Genomic DNA, 24572 nt, shown 5'->3' with positions numbered 1-24572 from the left:
GAACGGGGCCACATATTCTGCTAAAACTAAGAGTTGGACAGAACCCACCTTTTAGACAATTACAGCTTCAAACTTTCTTACAGCGGCTCTGTACTAATTAGCAGAAGGACTGGAGGCAGAGTGGCTGCATTAGCACAGAGACCTGATCTCAGCAGGATGTATGAATCCTTGTGCAGTACCACACAAATACGTCCACGCTGCTTTTGGTGCTCAGACTAGCTTGGTTAGAACAAAGTGTCTTTATTGCACATAATGAATTATACTGTACCACTTTATAATAGGTTTATAGCCACGGTTATGGCTCTCAGGAATACTCCTGCCTCATGACAGATTAGAGAGATCCGACTGAGCCTGCAACTTGCTGGAGGATAGCTCACGTGCGGCAACCTCAACTGCAGCCATTTCAGCAAGAGCCGCAACACTTACCCAGCATTTACACAGCGGTGTTCCTTGCATACGGTGTAGAACAAGCTGACTCTTCCCATCTCATAAGCTTAACAGCTAAATATAAGTTACAGTAGGACACAAAGCTTGAGAGAGACACTCGACACCCAAGATGCTGCTTGGCCACTAGATCTCTCCTAGCTAGTGTTTCTTCACACTCGCTAATCCCTCTTCCTGGACAGCAGCAATTACGACATCGGTGAACTGCACGACTTCGGTTTTATTTGCTTTCATTTGGCACAGTGCTTTGTGCCCATCTCATCTACTCTTGGAGGTTACGACAACTGAAGCAGGGATCACAATGAGAGACCATCAATCATCACAATAAGCACAGCTCAGCTGTTCCCATGCAGTCGAAACCTTTGGTAGAGAAGAATCTTAATAAGAGATTTGAAAGAGCACGAAGAAGCGGCTTTACTTTAAGTGCTCACAATAATGACTTCCAAAGAAACACTCCTGACCATCAACCCTGGGGAATAAAGAGCTGAAAGGTACTCATGTTCATCCGTGGATTATCTGTCTTGTAGATCTCTACATAAAAGCAAAGGGGATCCGTAACTACCAGCTGTAATACTTAAAGGGTCTTTCCTGAAGAGGTGGGCAATGAAGAGAAAGGCTTGGTTCCCACCCAGACATCACGGGGTGCATCACCTTCCTGGTGGAAAAAGTGGGGATCCAAAATGTAGCACCTATGATAACCACAATTACCCTAACTGTTCCTGGGGTCATGTAACCATACGTTCTCTCCTACTCAGAATACACTAATTTAACGGTTTTCCCCAAGTCAAAGAACAACTAACGCTATATTCTGAATACATGATTTAAACATTTGTACGCCACCACAGTTCAATGTACATATGCACGACTGACCGTAAGCCACCAGTTTACAGGTCCCGCTTACCTTATTCTTGGTTCTTCTGAAAATGTAGTTCAAGACTCTTAGGGCAAAAATTACAGCTAAGTTCATGAACTACACCAAAAATTGGCTGTGACGCCATTTGTTAAAAGTTATGCTAAACTAGCAGGTCCAACTAAAAGGAGCAGATGCACTGTTTGCTAAGTTGTAGCTGCAGACAGAATTTTTTGTGCCAAGATCAAAAGAACAAGGTGTTCATATAAATGGCATTTTATTTTGATCCTATTATTCTATATGAGCTCAAGGAGAGATCAAAGGAAAAAGTACCCAGGTTTCACTATTAACACTTAACATAGCTCCAGTCAGAAAATCCTTTCCAGATTGTTAGCGCAATTCAAAGCCCAGCATGTTTTTGGTGTTCTGTTGGGTAATATACCTGAAGGCACGGTTTTGATTCCTTGACCACCTTTTCCATTGTGGAAAATTGCTTCTGATACATATAATTTCAATTATTTTCATTTTTATGACAGTAACCCCCAGACATCCTATCTCTGGGGGCTACACTGTTTTGGGTTGTACCTGCTATCCTGGAGAGACTGGCTGCCCTGAAGCAGCGACAATATATTCCTGACTGCATACAACAGTCGGGAAATCCCATACCGTCAGAGTCAAGTCTAAAGTCTGGTTCAGCCCCTGCCAATGGCAGTTCCACTGGAAGCAAAGCATACCAGCTTCAACTGAGTATGTAAACAAACCTAATGGGCTTTTAAAATATGTACAGGTTCCTCCTGATAGCTGGCAAGAATAAATGTGCTTTAATACGTTGCATTGCTTATTATGACATTACCCGAGACTACTACTATTAATTATTGGTTCTACTGCCTCCCTTAGAACCCAGCAACGTTGCATAAATTAAAAATAATGTATTGTATTTCTTACAAAGCCAAAGTATGCTAACAAATTTTAATATTCATGCTTTCTTTAAGTATAAGCTTCTCATTGACGATTCAGTAACTTAGGGCAGGAACTTCAGAATTTCACTTCGACACACTAAGACTGCAGAAATCTGCTAACAGGTACAGCTTATCAGGCTTCTTATCATATCACACTATCATACTTATCAGACTACTACTTCAGAAAAATCAGCAATCTAGCATTCATAACAAAAAAGAGAGCACGCATATGTCCTCCTTCCCTGCCTTGCCTCCCCCTCCCCACTTGCTATTAAAACAGTCGTGTTACAAAGTCTTTCCAAAGTTTACTGTAAATGCCAAAAAGTGGGCACCGATCCCACATGAGCTGGCTCAGTTATGGCCCACCATCTTGAACATATTCTTTTTATCTACGGCAGTTCCAGGAGGGGCTTGGGGGGGTTTTGGTTTGGGGATTGGGGTCTGATGGGCTTTTTTTGTTTTGTTTTGGTTTGGTTTTGACTTAACTTTTCCCTAATAACAGCAGATTGAACATGCGCGAGGAGATGGCAAGTCCTGACTCTGGGAACTTGCACAGTCAATGCTAAACACATGCAGGTGAGCTGTGGCCTAGAGTGAGCGTTACAATTACGGGTTAAACGAGACAAAATGTCTCATGCACAGTCAGAATATGTTCATATTACAGACAGCAGCCAGCTGGCTATAAATCCAAGAAGTAAGCTGGAAAGCTTTAGAGTTTAAATGGATGAATACAGATATAAATGGAAGAACAGTGGTTTGTCGCCATATGAATAGCTTTTAACTGAAAAGAGTGGATTGCTTTTACGAAGGTTTTCCAAAAGACTAACCTTGCTGAGACAGAAAAATAAAGAATAAGTATGATTGGGACATTCCATATATTTATATTTTCTATTTTGTTTTGAGACAGAGAAGTCTGATTCAGTGTGTCTGAACAATTATAACATGGCTTTACATACAGGTGTGCTTCATGAATAGGGACACAAGTTCTTTAATAATACCTCTGCAGCTGATGATCCATAAACACGATTACTCTATTAATTTATTTCAGATTCAAATTACCACAAGCTGAGCTGTGAGAAGTCAGGAACCATTTTTCTTGCCATTATTTCCAGCTCTAAGTAATGTATGCTATAGCCTTCTCCACTCTCTACATACGAAGCACTGAACCGATGGCCAACGACCCTATCTGTGCACTACACCACCAGGCCACCTTGATGCTGCTAAATCGACACCCTCCTGGCAAGGCACAACGGCTGAGAGGCATCTCTGAGACTTTTTTCCTCTTTTTGTTAAATACTGATGACTACCAACACCTTCTGAAATACAGACCCAAGAAATGTCCTAATAGGTTTTCATAAATGGATGGACCTGAACAACAATCTAGAAGTCTAATTTCCCTACTCGAACATTTTGGGATCTTACCAAGATTAACACTTGCTCTTTCCCTACTCCACCAAAGGCAGATGTAATTCCCTCTTGAATCCAAAAGCAGAGCATAGGTTCTTACCAACTCTAATATCAGCTAAACTTTATAGATCTAAAGGAACTTCACATTCATAAACTATGTTTATATTCACTTGTATATTATATATGTGTATATACATACAGTAATTTTTACAAAAAAATTTGATGTTTAAAAGTGGCTGTAAGCTCACGGTTTTGATGTCCTCACTGTTGACAGAATCAGATGGAAACTGAAGGAAGACTGATAACGAGTTTGCTCCCCAAAACCTTTCTCCTGTGTCTCTGAGCTGACTGAATGGGAACTGAGAGGGAAAAGAACAAAGGTTTGCTGTTCTTTACAGTCACGCAACGAAAGTGTAGGTTAAGTACAGGAAGTATTTGCAGATTTCAGATATTTTGTGGACCTTTGTTACTTTTCCTTGCATTCAGATCTAATCTCAGCCCTAGCACAGAGCTGGACTTTCATGTTCTGCAGTCCTTCACGAATAGAAAACCCAGCCCACTGTGACACTTAGGGCAAAGCAGACTCAAGACACAAATTTTAACTTCACCTTTTTGTAGGCATTTATACATGCTAATGCATTAAGGAGAAAACTTTTCACCAAGAAAAGAAGGCTTAACATTACACTGCTGAATAAACTAATACAGATATTTCATGTGTATTCATAGTAGAACATGTCTACAGACTGGAAAGATATGGCTATAACTTTTAGAAGAAGTTTGGACAGACAATTTGACATTCCACATCAAATATGTCACAATCAGGTGATCTTTAAGCCCTGTGAGTATAGAAACACTGAGAGTTTCATTTTTAAAAACTTCTGATACCAAATATGTATATATCTCCAACCCACTCAAGTTACCATCAACATCTACTAGAATATTTTTAGAATGTCCTTCAAACAGAAGGGTAGTAAGCTCACTACAATTCTGAACAAGCAATAGATTGTGTTTGGTTCTTTAGCTTCAATCAAGCACCAATTTTGGATTATTTGTCTGAAGTCAGAATTCTTAAAATAAGCCAGTTTTTTATAGAACCAATTTCTGGGGAAAAAAAAAATCCCCTCCACAATTTGAGTGTAATCAGCTATTCTGATATAGCTGGCTCTGATTCGGAGGTAAGGTACATGATCGTATATATAAGGAGGGCTGTAGGATTAATTCAAGAGGTGTTCTACCAGTACTCACAGGAAGGAGCATAAACACCCCAACACTTTTAATTTCATTATGCTGCTGTATCAAGTTTGGTTCTCAGAAACCTTTTTGTACTAACACCAGCATTTCTTCTTGCACATCTTTTCCTATAGTCTCTATTACCCAGACCCTTTCCCCTTCCTCTCCAAATCAAATGTTTCCTTACTGCAGGAGGGCACTGCATCCTAGTTACAGTACACATTCATGTTTTACTCTGCTCTTCCTGGGCACACAGAAAGGCTAATGCATTGGTCCTGTGAAACGCTGAGCACCTTCTCATCACACTTGATATAAAGGGGTTTGAGCATGTGCAGCATGGTGCAGGAGAAGGGCTCATAGCCTGACAGGCAACTCCAGTATCAAATTTGTCAATCAGCAATATTTGGCATTGAAAATGGTTCTGAATATGAACAGGAAAATATCGGGCTGCCAGCTATTCAGAGGTGTCACGTGCCAAAACAGCGTTAGGGAAATTTCTAGCTCTTACAAGAGCTTTCAGCTAATTCTTGATGGATCATCTGTACCTTTGAGTGCTTTCTGGAAGCACGTTCCTCCTTTTCCTTTATTGTCCTTTGTGAAGAAAACAGGAGATGAAACTCTCACCAGAAAGTAACAAAAACATTAACCTCTAAGTACCTTGGATTTTGGTAAACAGTGAGATCACTGGAAATCTTAGCTTCTGCACATGAATTACAGGAGAATAATGGGACTGAGCAAAAAGCCATGGCCTATGTTCATCAATATGTGCCTTTTATGTAAACTAGATTGTTAACTGAAAACCAGTCTTCAGAGTCTCTTAAGAGGCAATCACCTTAAAATTAATCAAAGCGCTGTTTCGCTGTTTTTTTGATGGGGAGCTGTGCTCCTTTGGACGTTCAGAAAATCGCCTGGAGCAGACTGCTGCAGCCAAAGGCTTTGAGGTTCCTGTCCCGGAGTCCGTCTCCCCCGCGGCAGAACGGTGCTGGCAAGGAGAGGGAGCACCGATGGCTCTGCTCGCCCTGCCACCAGCTGCTGGGAGACACGCACGGTTCCCCGGCTGATGGCACTACGCAACAGCTAAAGCAGACAGATGTGCAGCAGCAGCAAACGGACCTGGCTGAAGGGCAGGGAGACATCGGGACAATGGGTGATGTGTGTGTGCCAGGGACCTCAGCGAGGCTCGAGACGAGAGCCTACAGGACTTAAGGATCAGGAGAGACTCGGTATTAACACGACCTACTTAAGCAGGACCGTGTGGTTGGCATCGGTGCACAGGGCCGTACACGGCAGTAGGAACCACGACGGCTGGGGTTGCCTCACCAGCCACTGCATTAGGTCACAGTCCCCAAAATAACAGAATTTCGGCTCCCTTTTTCCAGCTGATCATCACCAGGCCCTTAGTTTTCAACCATTCCTTTTCCCATTTACCTATGGCTTTCCCTGTTCTTCTTTCTACTAAAGCTGTCTCTGTGAGGTACATGGAACAAATTGTTTATGAACAATTTTGTGGTTTTGGTTTTTTTCTATATGCCGCTCCTCAAAATATTCCTTAACTTACTCATTCAGTGCCTAGCAATGACTCATTAAAAATAAATTTCATAATAATAACAACACAGTGACAGATATCAAAGGTGAAACCTGGCAATTACTTTGCAGTCAAACAGCCTGAAAACATCTTCAGGTAGCATATAGAGAAAAGGTCTGTATTTCTCTGCATATATATTTCCTTAACATTTTTTATCAATTTTTTTCAGCCAGAATGACCAACAAATTTTTCAGTGTCTTCAAGGACCTTATTTCATGAATTTGTATGAGAGGCAGAAAAGTATATATAAACATTTAAAAAGCAGCCGGTAACATGTTCAAGAGATTTTGTGGAAATAACGCAATTAGGTTTAAAATACCAAACACTCAAATTACTTCTGACATTTGGTCTGAGTCGCTTTAGAATTTGCACCTATGAACAATTAAAAAAAAAAGTTGTGGTTCTGAAGGAGACTGATGATTTCCCTTTGTAATATTTTACCACAGAGCAGTTACTCTCTCTTTCTACCAGATCTGACAGCCATTCAAATGCGCTGGTTTTGCTGCACACTAAACTAGAAATATGATCTCTACTTGGAAACTCCTCTCAAAAATATTTTCTTCTGTCAGTTCTCAGTAACTGCATTCAGTAACAAGGGTGACTATGGAACTTTTAATGTATCAATGTTCAGTCATCTTCCTGAGTTTACATATTGCAGCTGCAGGGAATAAAGATGCTGAAAGACCGTGATCTCTTCCCCCATCATTTAGATGCTTATCATAACCTTTTGTGATATTTAATTGGCACTGCTTTCTCCTCCTCCATTTCCAAATGGATGAATCACAGACTCAGTCTTCCAGGAACCAACCACTTTAGCTATTCTCTGCACTTCCTTCAACTCTTCCTTGACCGCAGCCAGCCCTTTGCTTGACCCCACCTTTAATAAATGTTCAACTGGAGAGTCTCAGCTAAAGTGCGTATTAAGCCTTCTGAGAAAAGAATGACTAACCGACACCTAAAACCTAGAATTATGACAGCAAGCTTGCCAGACCATCCCGCAGCCACTGAGGCTCATTCACAGGCTCCAGTGAAGAAGAGTCACTGTTGAAGGTGGTCAGATTTCTTCACTTTCTTATTTATTAATAATACAACGTGTAGGCTGGCACTCTACCCTGAGTTATACACAGGATGTTAATGGCAGATTAATGCGAAACTAGAGAGGTATAGTCTGCACTTGGGACTCTTCATTATAATTATCTGTTAATTTTAAGTTACAACTTGTAAAAAACTAGATCAGCAACTCCAGCCCAACAGCTCCCTAAAAAAGAGAAACAACTCATCAGCCATTCTGCTCCACCTACCATGCCTAGACCTCTCCCCTCAAGAATGTCTTTACTGCAAGAGTGGTCAGGCCCTGGCACAGGCTGCCCAGAGAGGTGGGGGCGTCACCATCCCTGGAGGTATTTGAAAGCCATGTAGACGTGGCACTTCAGGGCACGGTTTAGGAGACATGGTAGTGTTGGGTTGTCAGTTGGACTTGATGATCCTAGAGGTCTTTTCCAAGCTTAATGATTCTGTGATTCTGCGATGCTCCCAGATCACCTCCCACCTTCAATATATGGACAGAAGAAGTCTCTCACATTCATTTAGGTTATACACATACATTTAATTACCTTCTTGAAAAGTATCTCATTGCATTGCTGTGATTTCTATTGAACATTTCTGTGAACAAACAGCCTCGAACACAGGCAATGCTAAGCTAAGCTCTTTCTCAGATATGATCCTATGAAAGAAAGAATGCATCTTATAAAGCATTTAAGTCTCTAAGATCTTGTTACTTGTATTAAGTAAACTGCAGCCACGCATTTGAATTCTGTGAGCCTTTGAGGCCCTGCAAAACCTAACAGTACATCCATGCGTCTACCCCACGAGCCTACCCTGAACATCCAACCAGGTGAGAAGCAGTACTTAATTTTGTTACACATGCATCGGAAGGTCACAGGCAGTGAACTTTAACAAATGAGGCTTTTAGGAAAAAGAATATATTCTTTACATTAGAAGTAGAAGGAGGCTGAAGAAAATGCCCACCTCTCAGAAGACACTAAGCATCTTACAGAGAAAAGCAAAGAGTAGAAAGGTCAGTGATAAGTCCTACTGTCACTCCAGCAGGAACACAGGATCTCGGATGCTGAGGGTCACATCAGGACACCGAAGGAAGCAACAGATGATCGAGACGGCTATTTCAAAAGGTCTGCAGTTCTCTAATGCTAAATTTACACTCAGATGCTTAGAGTGAGAAGTCTGACAACTAACTTCCTGAGTTAACATCATCAGGGGAAAAAAGCAATGAACAAATGGAAAACTAGTGTCTGGCAGTCAACAAGAATATAGAATTTTCTGAGTCAGCCACATGAATGCTAAAGTTGCACACATAGAAAACACAGATGATCCTCAAAACAGAGAAAACCACCTTGGAATATTTTCCTGAAGTTACTGTATCTCATTCTTCCAGCAGCATCTGCCCTCAAACCATGGTTGGACTCAATGATCTCAAAGGGGTTTTCCAACCTAAACGATTCTATGATTTATCCATCCAACCTGTGACACTGGAGCCCTTCCAGAATACACACTGGTAAGGGATTATTAGACCACAAGGTTCAAAAAAGGCTATCTATCAGACAATTATCTAGGAGAATTCCTCACCCTCTCAAATGATAGCCTAGTCATACACATCAGTCATTGCTTCCAGATAAGACCACTGCATTACAAACCATCTTGGTGTAAAAAAACCCAACTATTAAATACCCGCAATGCAAAGAGTTTGCAAACAACTGGCCCTCACATCAGCATTAAATACCACAGTCATACCACTGCTGTACTCCCGCTCCCTCCATCAACAATTTGCTTACCACCATCCGTAACTCGTGGTCTCCCACTCTCAGTGGACTGGTCTTATCTAATGGAAGTAACTATTCTCAACATGACTGTCCTTCAGAAAAAGCAGAACTGTTATTTCAGAAGCTCAGACTTTTTTTTTAGTATGTGTATATACACACATATACACACACCTATCGTGTGTGTGTGATTATGCATGAACACATTTATGGGAGATTCCGAGCAGGAAACTATGGAGTCATTTCTACAGCTACAAACAACTTCCAGACTTAACATTTGAGCTCCTAGTGCAAAACTTGTCTATTTAACTGCTTTTTAAGAAAGATTTTTAAAAACTTTTTTTTTTTTGGTACATTAAGGTCATTAAAAGAAACTCATCTACTTCACTGATCTTGAGCAGATTTTCGTGGAGGTGTGGTAAAACACCATGATTGTAGCCGCCTAAAATCAGCTACAAGGAAAAGGATTACTCTCCCCTTTCTGCAGTTATTCAAGACCAGAAAATAACAGGGCAGTGTTATTTTATCCTAAGCTTTTTAGCTCAGTTCTGTCACAAATGGCAGAAGTAACTCCTGGTTGTGTATCATTCTGAAGTGGCTTCGGTGCCACCATTAAGGACCTCTTGCCTAATGGCCAAGACAGATGCAGAAGCCTCCGAGTCCCAGCTCTCCTATTTACTAGCTATTCCTGTTTTCGGCAGTCCCTTGACTTCTCTGACCAAAATAGCTGGTTATTTTCCCCTGCTGCCAAGACCTGTGGTACCTCATCTACTTCTGCGGCTTCCTCATTTTACTGTAGCACAACCAATGGCAACAACAAAGAAACATTTTTATTTTTTTACAGAGCAACACATTAAAAAAAATCCAGTTTTTTTTTTTTTTTTTAAAAAGTTTCTCCTAGGTAGAGTGTTTACAAAAAGTAACAGAAAATGCTATTTTTAAAGTTCTGGGAATGCAGTCCTTAGCTCAAAATACTTCCAGAATTATTTGCCATTCGTTATCCATTACAATTCAGAACCTGCGTCTAACTTGGAAATTTAGTACGTTTACTCTGAGTTTTATAGTATACTAAACGGTTTCATTACTTTTTACAGGAAGTAATACAGAATTATTTGTAGATTCGGTAATGGAACCAGTAAGCCAACGATATTCCATTTCTGAAGTTCCCTAGTTATCCTGAAATAATAAAAATACATCAAGACAGCAGCAAGAAAGCGAGTGGACAGTTCTCTACAGCATCTCAGCAATAAACAGCAGAACCATGATACTTCACGAGAATGTTCAAAACCGAAATTGAATGGCAGCATGATTGCAGTGGTTCCAGTTATGTTAATTAGGCTGAATTCATGGTTCATTGATGCTGCAATTATGCTGCAAAGAAATGCTGCAAGCATGCTATCTCATCCTCCTGCAGCCTGCTGAGTATGCCGCCGTTATTCTTCTTGTGGCAAAAAGTCTTTCCAAAGAGGTAATACGTAGGAGCCACATTTATATTTACACCGCACGGTTTGCAAAGACGCAGTTAGATGACCGCATTTTGATACTTTCTTCTTTTTCAGATTTAATAGGAAAAACAGCCTTCGAAGTTCATTGGCCGTTTTTTAAGCATGCTTTACTTTGCCAATTTGCATACTAAGCATACAAATTATAAGCCTTATTAGCCCCATTTCAACCGCAGGGTAAGTAAAGGATGTGCAGAGTTGTGCCCAAAGTTACGTACCTCTTCAGTGGAAAGAGAGCCTAAATATCTCCCACCTGCTTTCAATGACATCTCCTGATTGACCGCTGTGGATTGGATGCACACACCACCCAAAATGAAAAACCTTCTACTGTGAAAGATGGTTTAAATAAGTGACAGGTTTGTTTTCAGCGTTCCCCGTCACCCCGGGCTCCAGCCGAGGTATCGGTAGGAAGGAGGCCTGCAGTGACTCACGCAACCACGCAGAGGTTCTGCCAGGTGGTCAGGGACTTGGTTTCTCAGGTCTTCAAAAAATGGCGATTACACTCAATGAAACCAAACAAATAATGACCTTGTGATATGCAAAAACAATCAAACCACCAATGATAAATTCATCTGATGACCCAATTTATTTTTTGATGGAAATAATATTTAAATCTACATGCTTGCATTGAGGAAATGTTGCTATTATTTTATTTGCATTTACCTTACTAATTAACTACTGTTAAGTGTTCGAGTTATTCCTGATAATTAAAAAAACATTACACATACTTACAGATGTCTATACACGATGAATATTACATTCCTATCTTTATATCAATTTTGAAATTAAGATTTTTTTTTTAATAAACTACAGTATTGCTACATTTAGTCCAAGAAAACTGAACGCAGTGCTTAATTCAGCAATGTCAGGCTTTTAACATTACTGTTTCCTTGTTCTCCAATAATTTTTTGGTAAGTGAAGCCTTGGTTGCCTGTTCTTTGGCAATAACAGGTGAAGAAAGCCTTCAAAGATTCATTTGGATCTTTTTTGGATTAAAAAAGACCCAGAGAGGACTAAAGTAGAACACTTAAACTTGCATAGCCCAGCACCCTTTGTTTACATGCACATCCCACAAGGGTTCCAGTGAGGCATTCTGTGAAATAAAGAGGTGCAAATGGGCATTGTACTCTCAAGGAACTGAGAGAAGAGGCATCAAGAGTTGAATATGCTGGCCTGCAATGAGAAGGAAAATCCTCCTCTAGCTGGGCAAGGAGTATTTGCCCTTAAACAGAAGTTTTCAGAGCCTTCCAGTTGAGGAGGCAGGTATGGAAGATTCTTCAAACAAGCAGTCTGGTTTTTTTTAAGAATAGCTCTATTTTTAAAACCAGCCCCTTTGGAAAATGCATTTTCCAGTGCTTTTATTCTCAAAGAAACATTACGTGGAATCAGGTGTGTAAACAGAAGTTAGGTCAATGCATACCTCCAAAGAACTAAGTATCCTTAAAGCTTAATTTCCAGGTTCACAATTGACTTAAGCGCTTAGAACTTCAAGTCTCATTAAAAACCAATGGTGCTTAAGCACTTAATTATTTTTTTTTTTAAATTTAAGCAGATCTTGAAAAAAAATTTGATACCAGCCACTTCAAAGCTGGCTCCCCAAACTCTAGGATGATTGAGTTTCCATAATACAATTACAGTTGTAATGGAGCTGGATTGAAAGCTAGGTTCAGCTTTCAAACAGTCTCCCCAAAATAGTTGCAGATGATGTGTGTTTTAGCTTTCTGATCCTCAGGTGACACAAGTATGAACGATATTAAGCGAGGTAGGCATTAGGAAGGGAAGGCAGTACTCTAACTAGAAATAACCGTCTTTTCCACAGATGAACGGACATCCATAACAATTTAATCTAACGAGACATCTAGCTTACATGCCATTTAAAGAATGATAATGGCACTTGTCTGGCAGGTTTGTTTCTCGTTGCTTCATTCAATGACTATTCCAGTTCTTCTCTTTTTTTTACTAGTATTATCACAGGTCTTTTTCCAGATTAAATCTACCAACAGTTGTCACCCAAGCCACAGCTTCAATTAATACCTGATTTGAGTCCTAACACAAGGAATTTATTCATAGACTGAGCTTTGAATCTGGCTTTTATAACGAGTTTTGTAGTGCACCTAAGATGAAGAACCTAAACCAGTTTGACACTGTAACCAGTCACTATATAAAGAGAAATCTAAAACCACATCAGGAATAACAGAAGTATTTAACAGGCCCTAAATAATATCAGTTTGTAAAACAATTTGTACTTTATGTAAAAGCATGACAAAAACCCCCCACTTGTTTTCAGATATATAATTAGCCCAGTGGATCTGGCTTGCAATCCACACTGCCTACTTAAGCTGGAGTTTAAATACAACACAGAAAATGATGTCAAGTCCGTCCAACAGGAATGCATGTGTTCCAAAAGTTTCATTACTCTCACTTGAAAACATTACCATGGACAGGAGGAAAGCTAAATATTAAATACACCATTAACAGGAAAAAATTATTTCAAATCAATGAAGCACGACAAGACACAAGTATACTGTTTCTCAATTTCTTTTTTTCTAATGTACACTGAGGAGACAGTAAGGTAGTAAATGGCCAAGGTTCAAATACAGGACATAAACTAGATGAAACTAGAAACAGTGTGAGTCTTAAGAACAGCTCAAAATTCTTGAAGAAAATGAGCAGAGCCTACAGTTTGAATCCCAGACTGGCGGGGGCTGGAAGGGCCCTCTGGAGCTCACCCCATCCCACCCCCTGCTGGAGCAGGCACCCCCAGAGCAGGGGCACAGGGCCGCGTCCAGGCGGGGGGTGAATGTCTCCAGGGAAGGGACCCCACAGCCTCTCTGGGCAGCCTGTGCCCCTGCTCTGGCACCCGCACAGGGAAGGGGTTTGTCCTCATGTTCAGGTGGAACTTCCCGTGTTCCAGCTTGTGCCCGTGGCCCCTTGGCCTGGCGTTGGGCACCGCTGAAAAGAGCCCGACCCCATCCCCCTGACACCCGCCCTTCAGATATTTATAAGCATTGATAAGATCCCCCCTCAAGATTCACTACTGACTTCACGCCAACTCTTCTTTTCTTAAAAAGGAGGTAAAGCTGGTACACTGTTAAATTCCACTAACTTTACAGAATTTAAATATTTCTTTCAAAGCTGTGCTTGCCAAATCTGCTCCCAAACCAAAACCAACGGCTAGTTTATTATTTTATCTCGTAAGTAAAGCAGTAAAGTAATATTGTAAAACATAAACTGAATATTTTATTTATAATAAAAAGATGGTCTAACGCCTAACGAATGCCTGCTGCTCACCAACTGAAAAGTTACGGAACCTAATAAAAACACTTTTACTAATTCATTAGGTAGGCAAAACTCACTTTTACAGCCCAGGCTAACTATCTGTCATTACCGGTGCTGCTTAAGCGTTCAGAGAAAGCATGAATTGGTCCACAAAGGAAGAGGCAGGCGCAGAGATGCATTAAGAACGCGGTTCCTAGAGCCCTTCTAACTGCAAATACATATTACAGTTTTATTAAGTTTCGTTTGACAAAGCGTTTGGTCCAGTACACATTATTGGTCAGACTATCAACATCCACCGACTTCAGCGTAGCAATCCTGACAGCACATCTTTACCTATAACACTCATTCTCCCTTGACAACACCAAGAATGATTCCTCTATTACCTGCAATGATTTATTGAAAAGGCTTTAAAATGTCCCGTGCTCCACAATCTAGACTGAAGGAAGATGGTCGATGGAGGCGATTACATCTTAAAACGATAGATCATCCATTACTGACAGCTTTTGTATTTCTCACTTGAAAAAAAAACGCCCTCGTCTACATATGTGTACATAATACATTTGAAATATGTAAGGCGAATATAAAGACGGAGGGTTTAAACCCTCAGTTTATCAGCTCTACAGGCCCAATTTTGCAATCAACTAAACCTACAGTACATTTTCATCAAGTGCTGCAAATCAGCAAAATATTAAATGAATCTTGAAAAAATGATTATGAATCCACAGTTCTGTTTGACTGTATAATTCTATTTAAGATTAAAATTACTATCATAAAAAGGCCACTTTCTGAATGTAATTCCACAAAAACATCATCACAAAAGCTTTTACTGCTATTTATGTCAGAATGTATTTTAAACAGTTCTAATCATTTACCTTTGTGGACACTTAATTAAAATTACAAAACCAATTTTAATCTGTAGTCCAATTAATATGCAAATATATGCAAATGTGGTAAATCAAGGTGGTGATTAAGTTAAGGACACTCTATTTCATGTCTGCTTTAAGTGTGAAAACAAACAATCTTTTTTGTAATTGTACTGATGGATTGTGATGTTTATAGGGTTAGTATGGGGTACAAATGTTTATGCATCAACATTATGCCAAAACAAAGATTTTATACTCTGGAGTGATTTAGCATCCAGCATACATTCAGATGTAACAAAGTCATTTTGCAGTCATCTTGTGAATTAGAATAAGGTCAAAGCAAAGTTAAATTTCTATGTCATCCATTTGTATGGCTATTTAAAATTCAACAATCACTTTCTGATGTGTTAGGTAAGAGCCAAGAAGTCTCAAGAATGGCATATTATCACCCTTTATCATTTAGTGTTCATAATACACTGGTTTATCTTTGATACTATTACAGAAATAGTTCTCCCATTAAGGTGCAAAAGATATTCATCCTTTTTAACCCTTTTTCCTCCACAAGTTCCAATTTTTAAATCTGCAGGCAAAGGTTCATACAGCACCGAGGGTTTCTCTACAGATACGCGCCGTATTCACCACGTATTGCTGAAGTGCCTATCTGTACCCATTTTTGCAGCCGCTTCTCACCCCTCCTGTCCCCCCTGCTGCTGACTTTGAGAGGTTGATGCTACTTCTCACGTGCCTGAAGTAAAGCCTAGCTGTTGCTCACACAGTTCCACTTAGGGCAACTACACTCTTGGACTTAAGCAACTGATTTTCTCTGACAAGAAAATAATCATATTGGATTATGTAGTATTTAATTTTATGACTTATTTGAGATGTCCCTGTGAGTTCAGAAAACAGCATAGCGTTCCCTTTGCTTCAGACTCTCAGGAGTCACCAAATTGGTTTGGAAATAAGCTTAGTGCAAAAGGAGAGCGTTCACCTAACGTCTTGCTGTGATACTCGAGTACAAAACCCCAGCAGAATCCCTCTCGCCGTGCAGCTTTATTCATGACTGATTAAATCTCCATCAACTACGACAAATATGTCTGTCAGAAAACACTTCAAAAAACTTTGTTCAGTGTTTTTTTCACAAAGGTGCTTAATTTATTGTTTTTATTTTTTAAGATCATGTCCAGAATAGTTCATAAGAGTAAGATGAGGTATTATTAAAAATATTTTTACTCAAAATACTTTATGCTTCTGCATTACTGCTGTCACCACAAGACATGAGAATAAGATATTCAGCTCTACTCAGTGAAGCTGCTTCAAAAAACACATTCTTGCTTGACCATATGAGTCTCCTAATGAACACAAAATATTTAGAAATTATTTAAAATATTTTAGCATTTTTAACAAGGAAAACAGACACGAGGTATTTTTGCAGTAACAGACCTTCTAAACTTGCATTTGTGATGCAAATCGCAGAATATACGCAGCCATACCTATCATTAGGTTTCTGTAAAAAGCAGGACTGATGTGCTTATGTGTCTCTTGATTTAACAGGTATTAACAAGGCACCAGAAAATTCACCTGTCAGAGGTTCTAAAAAGATCTTTTAGCACGTGGTTTCTGGCTAAAAAATAAAGCCCATCCCATCCTCCCCTAATCTGGACTCTCGAGAGTGAGCTGCTTTCTCCAAAAAGGGCAAGGACTTGCATCAGGAACCAGAAGTAGCCAACCTCTTGGGCCAGCCTGCTCCACATCCGACAGCTCTCCACCATGACTGACCCGTGTCTAGTTTCCACCATTCTTTTTCTGTGCTTTTCAAAGGGGAAAGCACATTGATTTCCAAAGAGGGGAGCAGAAGAAACAAGGGGATGGGAGGGCAGACGCAGCCGGCGATGCAGCTGGACCTGGCTCCGACAAGCGAGAACGACGCTGCAAATTGCGGACGGGTTTTGGTGGAGAGCCGACGGAAGGTGCGAAGGTGAAGGGCTCAAGGAAAAGAGTTGCACCCAGAATTACCATCAGCCTCTGCACGCTCCAATGTTTAACAACACGTCCATAACCGCAGTTACAGCCCCCCGCTCTGGAAGAGACGAACACGGGGAGCACTGAGCCGGGTCCGAGCCAAAGGGCAAACCGCCTGACGACCGCGTGCCCATGACCATGGTGGCCACCTCGTCACAGGGCTGCCCGGCTCTCTGGCTCGGGAAGAGCTATTTCTTAAATCAACTGCATATTGCTTGTCCTGCCTGGATGAAAACCAGCCTGATGATCGCAGCACAGTGTCAGTCCAGCCAGGCCCTCAGGCTCCTTTGACAGCAGAGAGAGCATTGGCCTCTGCAGGGCTTTTGTGGTGTGTAAAGACTGTGCGTTCACCCTCCTGGCTGGTTCTTGAGCAGAACGAATGAGACCTTTGCCGTGTACTTAAGTATAGGAAAACAGAGTAGCACAGATGCCAAGATGCACACTCGGTTGAACATGCAAGAAGGTTATCCGTTAGTGCTGCTAGAGATAGCTCCATCTTTTCTTAGAGCCTGAAATCAAACGTAAAGGTATCAAACATGCCAGCAGAGTTCACAGAGCTGCTGACGTTTTGGCCGTAGCTTATTTTTCAGTGGGAGATAAAAGATGATTCTCCACATTACGTATCATCACAAGGATAAATTTGTTGTAACCGACTGCACTAATACAATAGCACTGCCGACACATATTGAAACTTAATCCCTCTGAAGACACATGAGCTTCTTTTAAGTTTCAAACCTACACCATTGAAAAACATCTTACTACTGTGTATTCAGGAATCCATTTCTCTTTAGCTGTTCTCATCCTTTTCATTATTTGTATTTTTTTTTAATGGAGCACTGATTTAAAACAGAACTGTAAATAAGCCGTTATTCTTGATCGTTCTCTGAGTATTTAACCCCTGAAGTTTTCTGTAATCAGTTTCGATATACCCAGTTACAAAAGGTTCTTCTTGTGACGATGCAGACCGCAGTTTACACACGTATTTAAAAACTCAGGCACTGTTTCACTACAAGGACAGAGTGGCATTCCACATCCAAATGTAGCTCCAGAGGTAAATCACACATCAGCATATAGGAAAATCAAAATAAATGCAGCAGCATCTCATTGAGGAACAGAATTTGCAATGCTACAAAGAAAAGAACATACTCTAAATATCTAAAAGCAACACCTCCACACAGCTTGTATTTAAAACTCTCATCTGTAAATGGGCAAAGTTTTCTTTCAGAAGTTAAGAGTGCATGGAAAATTAGAAATTAACCAAGGGATTTTTTTTTTCCCCTTTTCTATAATGTATAGCATGTTTGTATCATGCTTCTTCACATTAGAAATTCAGGTCTTGTCTGTCCTAGGAGACCGCATGGTGACTGGAGAACTGGAGTGAAATGATCACATCATCACAAGGAAAAAGAATGTGAAAACGGAGCGACGGAGTGCAAAACTGCTCTTTGGGTGGGGATTTCATTGGCATTAGTTTATAACCAATGTTGATCTCGTTCAGCTACTAAATAAGAACAAGGCAGATGAACATTTTCCTCTTTGTCTCGATAACCCGCTATAGTACAGTGTAGGAAAAGAAAATGAACACGCTTTAACACACGCTGGTCTTCCCTGTGGATGTTGGGGTGGGAATAGCTGCAACATTTTACAATCTTCAAGATTAAAAAAGCTGAGAAAATATTTACAAGAAACAAGTATCGCAAAACCAAAAACTTTTTTTCTGAGTTTCCTTTCTGTATCCTGGGGCAACAGAAATCACAGTCCTTGTGGAAAATAAATATATATAATTTTTTTTTTCTGCTGGCCTTTTTTCAAGTCTTCTTTCATGTTTGAGCTACAGTCCTCCTGTAAGTTTTGACTGAGTGCTTTCAAAGAAGACCTTCATCTACCTATTATTTAATAATGATTTAAATTACTAGGTTTCTTAAGTTTCTGACCTCCCGTATTTTATGATGTATTTAAAACACTTTGACTCTTATGAACCATTTAATTAAATAGATAATAACCGTGCATTTGTCCTACTTGCCATTCACCACAGTTAAGTTTCAACATTACTTCTGAAACTATCCTGTACACCTGTCATTCGCCAGTTATTTCTTTCCAATTACTGGGGGAAAAAAGTTGCCCTTGATTATTTCTATGACACTGATGACATCAACACATGGCATGACAAAAACTGAGAAATACGTTTGCAATTTTTCAGTCTATGGATACTGTTCGATCAAGCCTATACGGCCAAAGAAGAAATGGGATTCTCAGATGATATAAATTACTGCCATTGACTTCCATGGAACCGCAGCCCTCTGAGCCAGCTGAAGATCTGGTCCACCAACCAGGTCCACCAACCAGGCACAGCTGATTGAACAAAGCATTTAGAAACGTTGATCTCTATGCCTTCGGTCCCAGACTATGTTACAGGCTACAAATTACAGTCATAAGGAACGAAAGTTCTCTGAGCTGTATAACAAATGAGACAGAAAACTCTGTATTCGCCTCAATATTATCTTGTTATTTTGGTTACAAGATTTATGGCATACTTGCTACCCAGCTAAGGTAATTCACAAAGTAGACATCTACTTGGTCGTTTGGCTTCGTCAGTAAAATGGAGTCTCTATCAGAATCAGATGCTTGTTTTTCAGAATTAAAGAATCTATGTCATAGTTAAAATACCTTCATATGCTTAATGTACTTACCGCAGTTGTGCTGGAAAGGGCCTTTAGGTCTGATTTATAATTGTCACGTTTTCTGGTTATATTTTGAAAAGTTAAAAAAAAAAAATCAATCTTTGCTGGACACAGCAGTGCCCATAACATGAACCTTTATTTGAAGTCTAAATACATCTGTGACTTGAAATGAGAGTATTGATCATTAATGAATGGGAACGGTGATCAGAATATCATCTAATTAAAAGGTTGGCATGGTGGGGTACCCTGCTGGCTTTAAACGAGAAGCCATTTTGACTGCCTTTGTGAACGCCCCTGGTTTGAAGCCGTGCCATTTGACCCAACAGCAGGTGTAATCCACAACAGGACCAGAATACGTGCTGGCCAAAGATGACTGCCTTTCTGAGACTGACCTAGCAGGATCCTGGCATGGGAGCACCAGCGTTGGCTGAAAAGCACCTGCGTGGGGGTCCTTGGTTTTGTTTTTAATAAACCTTTCGGCTAGGATTTGCATGGAAGGCACAAAATACCATGCACGTTGCTGCCTTGTGAACTGGGGTATCAGAGGGGCAACAGGGGAATAACAGGGAGGGATTCTTTTCTTTTTACACAATTTGCTGATAAACCCGCCTAAATAATTGACTTTGGTACCGACTCAGACAGTATGGCTCGATTCTTCTGAACTATCTCTAAAGCCTACACATTTGAGATCATTTTGGACCTTCTCCCACAACAACAAGACCCTAATGAGGGGGAAAAGGACACAATAAGAGTGTCTCGGAAATTCAGTCTTTGGCTGAGACTGCTCCAGAAATAGGTCCTGCTTGAAATGTTAAAATCTTCATTATTAGTAAATAAAACAACTGAGCATACTGGGTTCCTACGAGCTCAAGAGTGTGTGTGTGCACACATACGCATGCATGAGCACACACATGTAAAGGACTTCTGTTCAGCCTTTCACGGCAAATCAGCTGATGACAAATACTTTTAATCTATTTGGAAATGTGGTTTCATAGTTCAGTCCTTTGGGGCTTGAGAACTTTGCTCACCATGTCTCTGGGGCATTACACAGTAATCTCTGAAAAACTGCATGCTAGATTAGCTCTGAGGATCTTACTGATGCTAAAAGGTACAGAGGATCTTTACGTTTACGAGGTTTGGTGAAGACCAATGCCTCCCAGTTACACATGGGAGGTCCATCACCCTGCGAGGGGCCAGGAACAGAAAGTGGAGAGCAGTGGCATAAGTCAAACTGCCAGAATATCTCAAAGGCAGAACAATCCAAAACCACGTCTTTTCAAGGTAATACTGAAATAGCCCTCTTGGTTCCGACCACAAGGCAAGCTCTTACTTTCCTACATCCCAACTCTATATTGCTGTCTGCTGGTATATGTGTAGCATATGTTACGATACCAGCACACAGGGAGCCCAGAGGACCCGTCCCCATGGACATCCACAGTCCCAGGGGCTCCAACATCACTCCATCCCCTCGCGTTAGCCTTTGCTATTGCTGCTTCCCTCCATCCTCAGCCAGAAAAACTCTGTATGACTTGCAGCACCTCTGCGTCCTTGGTGCTGCCCTATCGTGAGGCTGGTGCCTAAAGACATACATAATTACAGCATACACTCTGGCAGAGGGACGGCTAACCAGTAGGTAGATGCAAGAGGAACGTTGCAGGTTGTCACAGTGCTTTTATCGTTTCTCCAATTAATACTATAAAATGCACAGAATTACATAGCGTAAGTGTATTAAAACGAAAAGAACTTCTCCCCCCTGAAAAGCTCTGATAAATAATGTAACTTAAGCGTAAAGGTCTCTTTCTTGCATGCCAACAAGTTATACTAGCTTTGCTGTAAATGGTCCCCACAGAAAACTGACAATTTTGTTCTGTTGGTAAACGCTGCTAGGATTAGTTAAATTGCACGGTCTTAAGAATACTGTTAGACCACCTCAATTAGAGATGGAGTACATGAACTCTGCCTTCTAACCAGTGCAAAACTCCACCCAAAATGAATTTTCCGTAAGTTTAACAGCAGATTTACGCACTATTCTATACATTAAAAGAGACTCCAGAAACTTCAGAAAAATGATGCTGGTCATCCTGTTTCTACCAGGTGTTTCTACTGTCACATGCCATAGAAATATTTTGACAAATACGAGAATATTTTACAAAGATGAATAAAAGCAATGAACCACAAAATGGTCTTGTTCGTGAGAACATCTAGCCATTACCCTCATTCTTTTGGTCCAGAAAAGGCCACAGATTGGTCAAGATCAAGAAAATGATCTTTGCTTTGACAGAAAAGCAGGTGTAGATGATTGAAAATTTGAAATTTATTAGGATTTTTCCCCTATATTCAAAAATAAACCTCACCACAGCAAAGTTCTATATACTGTGCTCCAGAATAAAAAACTTGATGGCTATGAGAAGACAGGCAAAGAAGAGAAGACTGATGATACAGCTGCTTGACGCACGGAAAATCAGCGAGCACCTGAATAGCACCACGTTGATTTATTATGCACGTAGCCAGGGCCCTAGGAGAGCACATGGCTACTACCTCCAGCGTGATTCATTAATAGGTTCAATTCTGTTGTTTAAAATTGTTTATGTATTTCACCTCTCTACAGTCAACTGAACAATGTACCGTTAGAGTACAAAATCAGAAGTCCACGGTTTCTAGATTAGGACAATTCTTGATGAGCATATTTAAACTTAACATGAACTTGGTTGCAATTTAAAAGAAGTCAGGGAATGAGACGACAATAGAAAAGGTTGTTATGGGAAGCCCTGATGCACAGGAACAGCACTGCTTAGAAAGGATACAGCCCCACCTTCCCACTTAAGTATCATATACAAAAAGCAACATCAAAATTAACACGGGAAGAGCCATGACAGCAGCCACTTCACATAAAATTCCGTATGTATATGATAGAAACCCCACACATGCTGAGCACCAAAAGGTACGGACAAGGTCAGTAAGACCAAACGTTTCTTTCACACTGTCCATAGCCATTCTAACATTATTCTGAGCACTAAACCGTTCATGGTAAGGATGCTGGTTAGGGTTTTCTGCCCGTTGGAAGCTCCTGACGACGTGTGGTTTAAAGCCTGTTTACCAGCAGCAGAACTTAATGCTACCAAAATGTGTATGTTTTGTTTATTCACTCTGTGAATATCAACAGAAGTTGATATTCAAGGGTAAAAAAAAAAATGAAAAGGAATGGAGAGTGCTCCACTGGATGCCACCTTTCTGCACCTAGGCTCGCTTCCTGATACTCAGGGGCTGCACGTAGAAAATCAAGTTTAATTGTCGGTGTATGGTCACAGCATCGCCACTACTGCTGGAATTATACATACCTAAAGACTGCTGTTTTAAGGAATAAATTCATGTAGTGGCAGAACTTCAGGCACTGAGCAAATCCGACTTGAACCAATACACTGATGAACATTTTCAGCGCAATGAAATCATGTACCTGAGCCTATATGAAGATCTGCTTGCAGATACCCCAGCATCTCCTTATGCTGAGCATTCATTTCAAAGTAATTCCAAGTATTCCTTTACGGCAGCTTTGATAGCCCTTTAGTTTCTCCGTCACTGCCACAGCTCCTGTGCGATGTGCGGACAGAGCCCCAGGGGACTTCAGCAGGGCCAGGACCGGATCCCCTACGCACCCATGTGCAACGCACGGGTACCACGCGCTACGGGGCAAACCCTGCGATTCTTGACATCTTTGCTGATGTTTACATCTGTCTTAACTTTATACCTTTAGGAAGAAGGAAAGTGCAGCTCCTCGCCCCTCTTACAGCCATCCAGATAAAAAAATTACAGAACTATATTTATGGGTACACGCTGATTCTCGATAACAAAATAACTGATTGTTCCCAATAATTTATTGTCGCACAGCAGTAGTACTTCTATTTTTGTACTAAATTTTATTCATCAGCAGTAATTCATACCATTCAGAAGAATGGGATTTAAAAATAATATTTAAACAGCGTTGAGGATAACAACTAAAAGGTGCCCGCAAGAGACATCTTTAGATGCCTGCTAAATATATTTACCTAAGTCAACAATGAAGTTTTATTTGGCAGTTCTACATTTTAAAGCTATCGGCTCAATTAGGCCAAAAAGGAGGATACTGCTTATGACTGCAAGTCTCTGCCTGCATTCATTTATTGTTCAGTTCACAGTCTCTGAATACAACACAATCCTCCAACGGAGTCAGCTTTCATAATTCAGCAGTACAAAGTCTGCAAACACATGTAACCTAGATCCATATTTCACAGTGACAGCATATGATAGCAGAATGTGAAGTATTAATGCTAGTGTCACTACAGTCCTACACTCTACTGCACTTTAAGAGAAAGCAGCTGCTGAGATGAAATGTGTGCCAACTGTCTGAAGACAGAAACATAAGAAACATTCCTTCTGTTACAAAGGGAGAGACACACACAAACAGACTTTCTTTTAGACTCAACAAGCACAAAGTTTCTTACTTTCGCCTTTTACATTTCTATCTGAAAGCCACGCGCGCGCCGCGGGCGGGGGGGAGACGTGCCGGGGTGGCAGCCACGGCCTCGTCCCCGAGGGAGCACTGGAAGCACAGGAGGGCTGGGTGAAGGTGATGCGTCGCCGTAGGAAACCGCTGGAATGGTGACACCAATCCGGCACGGCTCTCCAAAATCAGTTATACGCACAGAAACACCCCGTTCCCGCCAGGTATCTCAGGAGATGTATGATCACCCAGCATGCTGGCAGGAGAAGCTTAAAGGACCTTCCAGGAATACAGCTGCAGCTTTTCGATAGCCAAAGCAGTGAAATACTCTCCTGCCTGCAAACATCTTCATCCTACCCCATCCTTGCGGAGATGTGGTGTGTACCTGCTGCTGAGGGTTCTTCTTCATCAGACTAAGGGACAGGCTACAGAGCTGTAAATT

General features: G+C 40.8%; 1 protein-coding gene across 15 annotated transcripts in view; it reads right to left on the bottom strand.

Annotated features, from left to right (window-relative positions):
* Window positions 1-24572, bottom strand: part of GTDC1 (glycosyltransferase like domain containing 1) — a 186160-nt gene that overhangs the window by 48531 nt on the left and 113057 nt on the right. For 8 of the 15 annotated variants that reach the window (XR_010372962.1, XR_010372963.1, XM_064451002.1 and 5 more), the window contains exon 7: window positions 3909-4019. The exons of the other annotated variants lie outside the window; for them this stretch is intronic. Coding sequence is in view for 6 of the 8 variants with exons in the window: in XM_064451002.1 (XP_064307072.1) it covers window positions 3909-4019 (111 nt within the window). In the remaining 2 variants the exon portion in view is untranslated. The remainder of the gene's footprint in view (window positions 1-3908; window positions 4020-24572) is intronic. 15 annotated transcript variants of the gene reach the window in all.

The sequence above is a fragment of the Phalacrocorax carbo genome, chromosome 5, assembly GCF_963921805.1.
Source record: "Phalacrocorax carbo chromosome 5, bPhaCar2.1, whole genome shotgun sequence".
Classification (NCBI taxonomy): Eukaryota; Metazoa; Chordata; class Aves; order Suliformes; family Phalacrocoracidae; genus Phalacrocorax; species Phalacrocorax carbo.
The sequence above is the reverse complement of the archived record's forward strand: the minus strand, read 5'-3'. Positions and strand labels throughout refer to the sequence as shown.